This window comes from Solanum stenotomum, chromosome 7 (assembly GCF_019186545.1).
Source record: "Solanum stenotomum isolate F172 chromosome 7, ASM1918654v1, whole genome shotgun sequence".
Classification (NCBI taxonomy): domain Eukaryota; kingdom Viridiplantae; phylum Streptophyta; class Magnoliopsida; order Solanales; family Solanaceae; genus Solanum; species Solanum stenotomum.
In genome coordinates, this window is record NC_064288.1 from 51,468,745 (window position 1) to 51,480,552 (window position 11,808).

The window sequence follows — 11,808 nt, forward strand, 5'->3', positions numbered from 1 at the left end:
CCAATTAATTCCTAAAAATGAAATAGGCAACTTAGGTAAGGAGAAGACTAGTTTACCCTTCCAAAAACCTAGATTAGACTTTCCTTAATCTAAAATCCCAACTTGAAAAGGGTAGAATTTACTCATACAAACTCGGAATCGCGCAAACTCGGCGACATTGGAAAGATCATCCCAAGAGCTTTCCAACCATATCTGGAACTATACCTAACTCATCCTGAACTAGGAGTTATGGTCATTTGAAGTTGACCAGAAACTCACTTTAACTTACTTAAAATTTTCCAGATTTCCTTACACTTTCCAAAAATGACTATTTCCAGATTTTAAACTTCTTTCTAGCTCTTTCTAGTTGCGAGATGTTACAATTGTTTCCCTGTTATGTAAAATGACTTTGAAAATCATTATTTGAATGTAGGTCCGGCATCGAGTAGCAAACAAGGTTCACAATACTAAGCTTATTTGTTTTTGTAAATTGCAATAATATTTAGGAATTAATCACATGCACCGGGAGAGTATAAATATAACGTTCTGCTTTTTTCAAGCCTTTTGACCGTGGAAAAGATGATCTACGAAGTTCTCTTCTTCATTTTTTATACTTACATGACTGTTTTGTTATCAATCTATGATATATTTAATAATATTTAGAAACTAATGCCCCTTGACGTTCTATTTTTTTTCCAAGTCTTTTGACTATGGAAAATAATATCTACCGTAAGAAATTCTTTCTTCCATTTCTTGAACTTACATAACAATTTTGTTATCCATCTATGATATATTTAATAATATTTAGGAACTAATGCCGCTCTATGCACCGAGCGAGTACAAATATGACGTTCTACTTTTTTTTCAAGCCTTTTGACCGTGGAAAAGAAGATCTATGGTATAAGTTCTCTTCTTCATTTTTCGCACTTACATGACAATTTTGTTATCAATCTATGATATGTTTAAATTTCACATATATATTGGAAGACTTGACAAAAGTTCTTTCAAGTGAATTAAAGATTAGTTATTTGTTGCAGTACAATACCTTGATTATTCTTTTCTAAAATCTTATAGGTAGATAATAAGTTTCAACTAATTTAATTCAAAGTTTTAAAATATCATATAAGACTCTTCTGACATATAACTAAAAAGTTATATATTTGATTTTTTTTTACTATCTCCCTAATGTCATGACTAGATAAGGGGAAAAAAGAGGAACTTTCACAAATAGCCACTATAATAAACTTAAGTATGCTCCATAACTATAGTTTGCATATTTATGGGATGTAGCTACAATTTAAGCTATCACGTTTGTATAATTCACGGATTTGTATAAATTCGCAGGTTTGTTGTAACATCTCGCAATTTGAAATAGCTAGGAAGAAGCTAAGAACTGGAAATAGTCATTTCTGGAAATTTGTTTTAAGTTAGGAAAAGTTGAGTTTTGGCCAACTTCAATCGGCCATAACTTCTAGTTCAGGATGAGTTAGAGGTACTTCCAGATATGGTAGGAAAGATCTTGGAATGATCTTTCCAACGCCGCCGAGTTTGCGCGATTCCGAGTTCGTATGAGTAAGATATTCCCTTTGGAAGTTGGGCTGTTGGATTAAAAAAAACGTCTAAATCCGGGTTTTAAAAGGGCAATTTAGTCTTTTCCTTGCCTAATTATTCTAATTCGTTTTTAGGAGTTTAATTGGGGTAAAGTCAGATTTCAGTCAGTTTTAGAAAAGTGAATTTCACGTTAGGGCTTGGAGAAAGGAGAAAAGAGAAGAAAGGAGAAGAACGTTCAAGATTCGTCAAGATTAGCTTGTGGGTTTCGTCGGGGGTGATCCCTACAAGGTATGTGAGATCACATAGCGTTGGGTTAGTTCACCCACTTGCCAATCATGATTTATTTCAGCAAAATTTAAGTTCTTGAAAGCTTAGAAATTGAGTTTTTGATGGATTTGTTGAAGTTCTATTAAATTATTGATTTGTTGAAGTCGTTGAGGAGTTGTTTGATCTGAACCCGTGATTTTAGGTTTGATTTTGAGTAGAATCTGATATACTTTGAACATTTGATCAATTCTAAGTATTTGGGGAAAAAACCCATGGAGTTTAGAGCTGGAAAACGAAGAAAAAATTTTGTCGGTCAAAATCTGGACATGCCTTCGCATCGCAGACCCACTCCCCAAAACTGAGAAAAATCATTTCGCATCGCGGAGCGGTCACAGACCGTTCTGCCTCAAAAGTTATTTTCGAAAGCAAAAATTAAATATGTCTCCGCATTGCGGACCCACCCTCAAATATTGATTTTTGGTCTTTTCTCATGTTTAGCCATCTAAAATCATTCCTAAATATAATGAGATCTTTCCAATCATAGATCACAAACCTTGAATCCATAATTTAATTCAAGGACCAGTTAAGAGTCAAGTCAAGGGCAGTTAAGATCAAAGTCATGAGAAGTTCTTAGAGTCTTCCAAAAGTCTTTTCCAAATGTTTTAACTTTGTTTCAAGACTTAAAGTTCAAGTTGAGTAAAAAGTAAGGATTAAAGTTTGAAGTTCATTTCTTCAAAAGTATATGGGGACTATGTATTCCCAAAGAGTTTAAAATGTTTTCACATTTAAACAAGAAAGGAAAACTTGATTTCCAAAGAGCCTTCGACCTAGTTTTCAGAAAAGAGTACTCGCTTTTTAAATGAAGCAAGAGAGGAAACTTTGATTACCAAGATAGCCTTTGAGCTAATTTTTTGAGCACTAATCTCAAATCACAGAAAGAAGTATGTTTTTAAACTTAAGAGCTAATATTATATTATTTTTGGGAGTAGTATTGAGCACCGATATGGGGGAGATTTCAGACAACTCAGAGCCCCCATAAACCATGTAGCCACCATGGGTAGAAAAAGGGCCATATTTTTTTGATGATTCATTTAGTGCTTTTTAGCTTAGAGTAGTGGATCCACTTAGTAGTTCAGGTTCTATACCCTCGGCAAGGTATATGACGACCCTGACAGTGTGAGGCAAAATGTTGTATCATCACAATAACTCTTACGTGATGGTTGTCGGTTAGAGAAATTCTCACAAAAGTAATTATATTCTTATATGCACAGTTTATTGTATTTTTACACACATTTCCAGAGTTATAGCGGATCTTTGCATACACATAAAGTTGACATCATGTTTTAAACTACTTTTCTTTATATTGCACTTGTTTTAAACTACTTTGTATTGAATTGAGTTTAGTTATGTTGAGTTGAGATATGTAAGTTCTTCAGATTCCTTTCAAGCCCATGTTGTGTTTAGCATTCCAACTCGAATACTCGTACATTCAATGTACTGATGTCAGTTGGCCTGCATCTTATTATAATGCAGACACAAGTAACTAGGACCGACATCTAGCGCATCGTTGATCTAGTGAGCAGTTCAGAGTCTGTTGGTGAGCCTCTTTGCATTCCGGATGACTCATTTACTTTGCTTGCAGTATTTGTTTCATCGTTAGATGATTCATTTAGTGTTTTTTAGCATAGACTAGTGGATCCACTTAATAGTTCAGGTTCTATACCACCGGCAGGGTATAGGATGGCCCTGACAGTGTGAGGCAAAATGTTGTATCATCACAATAGCTCTTATGTGATGGTTGCCGGTTAGAGTAACTCCCACATAAGTAATTGTATTCTTATATACACAATTTATTGTATTTTTACGTACATTTTCAAAGTTATAGTGTATCTTTGCATATACAGAGTTGACATCATGTTTTAAATGACTTTTCTTTATATTGCACTTGTTTTAAACTGCTTTATATTGAATTGAGTTCAGTTATGTTGAGTTGAGTTGAGCCAGGTAAGTTTTTCAAATTCCTTTCAAGCCTATGTTGTGTTTAGCATTCCAACTCGCATACTCGTACATTCAATGTATGGATGCCAGTTGGCCTGCATCTTATTATGATGCAGACACATGTAACTAGGATCGGCATCCAGCGCATCGTTGATCCAGTGAGCAGTTCAGAGTTTGTTGGTGAGCCTCTTTGCATTTCGGAGGACTCCTTTACTTTGCTTGCAGTATTTGTTTTATTGTTAGAATCATCGGGGGTCTTGTCCCGACATCCCTCTTTTTTTAGAGGCTTCAAAGACAGTTAGTAGTTCAGTTGTCTTTACATTATCATTTCATATGTTAAGACTTAGTCGCCATTTGGCCAAGTTGAATGTGTGAATTTTAAGCATTCTCAGTATTTTATTATTCAAGTGAGTATAGTGCTATTGATCATTATAAATATGCATATAGTCTTCCGCTGAGTAAGTAAGTCAGACCAAGGGTTCTCTTGGGGCCAACAATGGTTCTCGAGTGCCAGCTACGTCTGGGGTATAGGCCCGGGCCCGGGACGTGACATTTGTATAATTCGCGGGTACATTTGTATAATTCAGTTATTTTTGTATAAACTCGAAATAACGAATTTATACAATTACAAACATCAGAAGTATAAACAGTTATACAAATTATATTATATAAATTACGAATTATACAAAAGTTATACAAATTATATTATACAAATTCCGAATTATACAAACGTGCGAATTATACAAAACTAAAAATTTGAGCTGTGTAATTATAGCTAAAAGTAGGCCGCAAATTGTAATTCAGGCAAACTATATCTATGTTTAGTAATTAACTATTATATGTTTGCTTATACGCGTAATTTTCCCAAAAAAAATTTAACTTTGTAACACATATAATAGTAATTTTCTGGTGATTATGAAAAGACCTTTATTGGAAAAAATAAAATTAATTATAACTTGAGATACTGAAATAAAAAATTCATAATACAGAAAAAAAATGTATTTTAAAGTGACAATAATTTTTTTTATATATATAAAAAGACTAGAAATGATATTTAATTTTATATAATATATGATTTTTTAAATTATCATAAACAAAAAAAAATCATTTTTTTTTTAGATTTTAATTTGGGCTGTTCAAATAAGTGAACAAATTAGTTTAAGTTCTATGTCTCGTTAATTTACATATATCTACCACTTTGATTCTATCATGTCTTTTTTTTGTTCATATTTTTCTATTTATAACGGTTTATATACTATTTTAAACTCAGTTTTTCTAAATCAATTATTTTCATTATGGATGAAAAAAATAAAATATATTTAACATAACTTTATAATTTTGCATCTAATAAGATTAAAATGGTGAATTTTGAAAAAAAAGAAAATACATGAATATTATTAAAAATATTTATGATTTCTTATTAAGTATTTTAGAGGCTGTTTGGATTGACACTTCTGGAAGTGTTCGACAGATATAAAAATAACTTAAAATAAGTCAAAAAATGACTCAGAATAAGTTAGAAATTGTTTGGTAAGTTTAAAAATAACTTAAATAAGTTAAAAATGACTTAAAATAAATTAAAAACCAAAAGTAGGTCTCCCCATATTTTTTATTTTTTAACTTAAAAGTTATTCAATTTGACTTTTTTATTTTTTACTTAAAAATTACTTTTTTTAGTCAATCCAAACGGGCTCTTCAAATGTTGTTTTGTATACCGTATCCTTCTCTTACTCTTTTATTTATATATGGTCTATGGACAGTTTCCATTCTTGAATTGAGTAATTTAAATGCCATAGGATTAAATAGATGTGTTGATCTTTTTGTATTGGGATAAGATATAAGTATCTCCTTTGACTATGACTGGAATTCAGACACATCTAAATTAAACTAAGGTCTTATTACCTCCGAACTGATTTGTTTTGTAATTTTATACACCTTTTGGCTTGTTGACACACTCCTAACTCCACGTAATTGAGACGCGTGAGAGATGTTTGGATGCCTCGTAAGTAAAAAAGGTGTACAAAATTGCAAAAAAAATGGGTTCGGGGGAATATTCCTTAGTTTAGTTAAGGTGTGCCTCTAAGATTTCGGTCATAGTCTAGGAGGTACTTGTGCTTTATCACTTTTGTATATGTATCTGACATGAAGTGTATACTGTTTTTTTTTTTTGGTCTAGTATTTCAAAAGATTTTCACTTTTAGCATATTAAGAAGGGAGAGCTTACATAAATCTCACTAGTTTAGAAGCTAATTATTTAAATACATATTTCAAATTTTGAGATTCAAACAAGTTTATCTTTGACTGTAATTTTTTCATATATCTTTTAAATATTTTGAATTGTTAATTATTGTGACTTATAATACTTTTTGTTGAAGTGTGTGACCATCTCATCTAAATGTTTAAGTTGTTAGAGAGAACACTTTTATTATTATATTCTCAACACGCCTCCTCACGTGCGGGCTTGATTTTTTCCATGTGCCAAGCACGTGGAAATTCTGTTTTTGATTTAGGTGGCGTTGAGATTCGATCTCAGGACTTCTGCCTGTTCTGATACCATGTTAAATTAGGTCTTAGGCCTAGCTCATACCCCAAAAGCTAGCTCAAAGGTAAGATGATTGTCCAAGCCTTATAAGGAGTCCACCATCTCATTAACCACCGATGTGAGACTTTTTTGCTTTAACACTCTACCTCACGTCCAGTGCTTAGCATTTGATTCGTGGGCAACTTTTGGGCAATTTTGAACCCATCTCATATACTTCAACATGGTATCAGAGCAAGACTCATTTCACCCAATGTTGGGGCCCAAAATAAAATAATCAAAAATTACCCAAACCCATGCACCAGATGTTAAGCACTGGCGTGAGATGGTGGGGATAGAACTCATGTCCTCCAATTAAGTCGTCAGGATTCTGTGAAGCTCTTAACGCGAATTGGTTAGGAAGATGAATTTTGGTACCGGAGAAAGGATTGAACAATTGACCTCTTCTCCATCTAATGATTGGGTGAGAAGCCATCCCATCTGATGAGTTGGGAAATAATCTTGCCCTTTTGCCTCTGGGAGGTATAATTTGCGTGAGACTTTACCTTTGGAAAGAGAGTAAAATTGTCGATAATAATTATTTTCATGATCATCAGGGAGCATTAGCAAAGGAAGTTGGGGAGAAAGCACATCGAAATTGTCCTTGGTAGAAGCTGTTCGCGATGAATTACAAACACAATCAGAAGCAATGAAATCTTCAATCACTTTAACACGATTTGCAATCAGAACAAGGAGGTCATGGGGCAATTATGTCCATTCCGCCATAGGTGTAACCAACTTATTATTAAGGATACGTAAGAAGAAAGAAAGAATAGAAAAAGAGTGCCCAATTTACATCAGAAAATTCATGAGATTATGCACTTCTCTTCTTGATCCAGCCTAGACCAAGAGGCTCGACTAGAAAGGAATAGGCGGAGAAATTGTGTCATATATAAAGGCGGGGCATGAGATGAGGCGTTTTACTTAGTATCGAGTGAGTCGTAAGCCTCGAGAGTTGGGGCGTAAGCCCTATGGATCTTAAATTATTTTATTTATATTATAGTATAATAATATAACAACACAAAATTATAAAAATAAATGAATAGTTTGAAATAATTACAAATATAATTAAGTAAACTAATAGAAAATAAAAGTTCTAACATGATTATACAAGTATAAATAATCTAATATCGTAACTTTCTAACAATAAAAGAATCATTGTTTCTCAAAAATATTTTTTTATCATACTATACGATTTACCCCCTAAGAGAAAATAATTAATAGCCTTACTAGTATTATATTAAAAACATCACTCCATACTGAATAAAAATAAAATTACTTTCAAATAGCTAAATAAAATACAATAATTTTGAGACATATGACAAAACCATGAAGACCAATGATAAGTGAAAAGGTAAAATTAAGCGACGTATTTATAAAAGAAATGCTATGTAATATGTAATTACTTTCACAGTGTTACCAAATAAGAAAGTTATTATCAATCTTCTTTATCTCTATAGATTAAAAATTATTATGTATCATTCAATTATTCAAGAATTATGAGGGTCAACAATGTTAACTTAAGATTTTAACACATAATTTGTGTAAGATCTGTCAGGCGAGCCTCGACCGTTGAGCGTTAGGAGTGCTTAGAGCGTACAGTCGGGCTCTTAGGGCGTATGTCTTATAGAACTAAGCCCCACACTTGAGTCTCAGAGCGTTTTGCTAGAGTACCCCCTAGGGCGAGTCCCAACAGAGTTTTTTAAAACACTAATTGGAGTTGTTAATAAGACTAATTATAAAAAAGTTTCAGTTTTTTTTCCGAATAATCAAAAAAACCAAGTCAATCAAAATAAAATCGATCATGCTACAAAAAATCAACACAATAAAGCAAATAACATAAAGTTCTTATTGAGTGAAATTATGAAATAAAACAAATACTACAACTTAACTTTTAAATAAGTTACAAAACAAATAAAATTGAATAACCTAACTGAATATATAGCACACACAATAACTCATAAGGATGGTATAACCCAAGTTGATCCTCATAAGGATGGTATAACCCAAGTTGGCGGACAGATATGACTTAGTGATAATTCAGGATAGAAAGATTCAATATTTCCATCTTCAAGATTGTAACATCCCATGTCTGTTCCACCGCCACATTCCAAATGATAGTTTTGATCAAACCAATCATCAGTAAAATATATATGATTAGGCTTGATCACCCCTGTAAATTTAGTGGAGTCGATAGAAGTTGCTCCATTACATCCCACAAAAATCGTTGAATCTCCCAAGTTGTTAAGCTCTTTCATATTACCTTTCACTACATCTAATTCATATACTTCAAATTTAACAGTTTCGAGAGCCCTGCTAGCATTTGAACGCCTTCTACCAAATCGGGCAATAAGTAAGAGTGCATCGTTTACGTCAACTAGATAGAACTGAGTTGAATGTTGTCGAAACAACTTCTTATCATCGTTAAGATAAATTATGTTCGATTCAGGAACACTATTAGGTCCTTGAATATCAATAATACCTAATGCACCGCTCCAAGTAACAAGATAAAATTGGCCCTTGAAGTAAATCATATCGGACACTCCACCTACTCTGTGAACGATGCGGAATTTATTCCAATTGATATCTCCAGGTCGCCAAAAGGCTAAATGATTAACATCTGTGTTATATGCAATGACGAGTACATAGTCTGATGTAAAAGAAGGATTAGCAGATAAAATAGCATTTCTGATGTAGTTATACTCTTCTTGTTCGATTACTTCCTCATCTTCATCAATTAGGGCAAATTGATTAGGAAGTCGAATTTGGGTACGGGAGAAAGGATTCAACAAATTAACGTTTTCTCCATCGAATGATTGGGTGAGAAGCCATCCCACCTGATGAGATGGGAAACACTCTCGGCCTTTAGCTTCGGGGAGGTACAATTTGCGGGAAACTTTACCTTTGGAAAGAGAGTAAAATTCTCGATAATAATTATTTTCATGATCATCAGGGAGCATTAGCAAAGGAAGTTGGGGAGAAAGCACATCGAAATTGTCCTTGGTAGAAGCTGTTCGCCATGAATTACAAACACAATTGAAAGCAATGAAATCTTCAATCACTTTAACACGATTTGCAATCAGAACAAGGAGGTCATGGGGCATTCCTGCCCAATCCGCCATAGCAAGGGATTGTAAGAATTGCAACAAATTGAGGGCGTTTTATATATAAAGGGACAAAGCAGGACTTTCCTGTATTCACAAGGATTTGGAATAGAAAAAGGAAAGAGAAATTTTAGAAATAATAAGACTCTGAACCAAAATATATTATTTGAATCTTACTTCAAGTTCTATCTATTTTGTATATTTTGTATTTTCTGTATATAGAAAACTAACTAGCAATATTCAACCAAATTAAACTAGGACTAGAAAAAAATCTATTCCTATATAAATTAGGACAAACAAATCTTAACTAGACATAATTAAATAAATATCAAAAATAACAAATCTTAAACAACTTAGAAAACCTACTCCAACTTCTAATTATTACTCCAATATAGCTATAGTTTTGATAATTGCGCTCCATAGCTATAGTTCTATTTAATATGGAGGCTGCAGTTTGTATATTTTGCTTGCAAATATACAAATATGGTAAGTATATGATTTTAATATGTATCGTACAAGATAATTTTGATACATGACTAAACACACCTAATACAAATCTGATACATGAATACATAACCATATGTATTGTGTCATCTTTGTTTAGTTATGTATCCAATACATAACAATGAGTACTATATGTATTGACAATTTCCATTCTTGAATAACTATCAAATTAGTCAAGAAAACTATGAACTATTATATTAAAAAAGCATGTCATATAAACTGAGATGAGAAATCGTTACACAGATGTTACAAAAAGTTTAACTCAATAAAACAAATAAAATAAAGTTCTTATTGATTGAAATCACGAAAGAAAATAAATACTAGAATCTTAGTTTATGATAAATTGCAAATAACAACAAAAATGAATAAATTACTGAACATATAGCACAATAGCTCCTCATACAAGTTGGCATCACAATGACGGTATTACCCAAGTTGGTGGGCAAATACAACTTAGTGGTAATTCAGGATAAAAATATTCAATATTTCCATCTTCAAGATTGTAAACTCCTGTGTCTTTTCCACCACCACATTCCAATGATAAGTTCTGCTCATCCCAATCATCAGTAAAATATATGTGATTAGGCTTAATCGCTCCTGTAAATTTAGTGGAGTCGATGGAAGTTGCTCCATTAAGACCCAAAAAAATTGTTGAATCTCCCAAGTTGTGAATCCGTTTCAATTTACACTTCATTTCATCTACTTCATATACTTCACATTTAAAAGTGTCCACGGCACTGTTATCATTGGAGCGATTTCTACCAAATCTGGCAACAAATAAGAGTGCATCGTTTACGACAACTAGATAGTACTGAATTGAATGTTGAAACAAGTCCTTGTTATCGTTAAGATAAATCAAGTGCGACTCTACGCGTCGATCACGACTTTGGACATCAACAACCCAGATTTCAGCTCCCCAAGTAAGAAGATAAAATTGGCCCTTGTAGTAAGTCATATTGCAGACTCCACCATGTCTTTCATCCATGTCAAATAGAGTCCAATTGTTATCTCCAGGTAGCCAATACGCTAAATAATTAACATCTGTGTCATATGAAATTACGAGTACATAATCAGATGTAAAAGATGGATTGGCAGATAGCGTAGCCAGTTTGATGTGGCGATATAACTCAGGTTCTTCAATTAAGTCGTCAGGACTCTGTAAAGCTCTTAACGCGAATTGGTTAGGAAGATGAATTTTGGTAGCGGAGAAAGGATTGAACAAATTGACCTCTTCTCCGTCTAATGATTGGGTGAGAAGCCATCCCATGTGATGAGTTGGGAAACAATCTCGCCCTTTAGCGTCAGGGAGGTATAATTTGCGTGAGACTTTACCTTTGGAAAGAGAGTAAAATTCTCGATAATAAGTTTTTTCATCATCATCAGGGAGCATTAGCAAAGGAAGTTGGGGAGAAAGCACATCGAAATTGTCCTTGGTAGAAGCTGTTTGCCATGAATTACAAACCCAACCGAAAGCAATGTAATCTTCAATCACTTTAACACGCTTAGCAATCACAACAAGGAGGTCATGGGGCAATCCTGCCCAGTCCGCCATAGCTTAATAGATTGGAAGAAGATGAAGAGGATTCTAGGGCAAATTGAAAGAATTTGAGGGCGTTTTATAATGGGGAGGGACGAAGCAGGACTTTCCTATATTCACAAGGATTTGGAATGCCAGGCCCACTATGTTTTGGAACATTCTTATTTTTGAAAAGGAAAAATTAGGTGAAAATTTTATAATTGACATATATATATTATTCATAAATAAAATATAAATAATTTATTAAATCTTGATTGATTTAAGTATTTAATTTTATCGTTTTCTCAAAT

General features: G+C 33.1%; 2 protein-coding genes across 2 annotated transcripts; both read right to left on the bottom strand.

Moving 5' to 3' along the window:
• Nucleotides 1-8,223: 8,223 nt before the first annotated feature.
• Nucleotides 8,224-9,495, bottom strand: LOC125870823 (F-box protein At2g26160-like). Its single transcript, XM_049551362.1, has one exon. The coding sequence runs from the start codon at nt 9,493-9,495 to the stop codon at nt 8,362-8,364; it is 1,134 nt and encodes a 377-aa protein (XP_049407319.1). The 3' UTR covers nt 8,224-8,361.
• An 824-nt stretch (nt 9,496-10,319) lies between these two features.
• Nucleotides 10,320-11,533, bottom strand: LOC125870822 (probable F-box protein At4g22060). The gene has a single exon (XM_049551361.1). The coding sequence runs from the start codon at nt 11,531-11,533 to the stop codon at nt 10,394-10,396; it is 1,140 nt and encodes a 379-aa protein (XP_049407318.1). The 3' UTR covers nt 10,320-10,393.
• Between the last annotated feature and the right edge of the window lie 275 nt (nt 11,534-11,808).

What these genes read in the sequence shown, in the direction of transcription:
- LOC125870823 (XM_049551362.1), bottom strand. Translation starts at nt 9,495, where the DNA reads ATGGCGGATTGGGCAGGAATGCCCCATGACCTCCTTGTTCTGATTGCA.
- LOC125870822 (XM_049551361.1), bottom strand. Translation starts at nt 11,533, where the DNA reads ATGGCGGACTGGGCAGGATTGCCCCATGACCTCCTTGTTGTGATTGCT.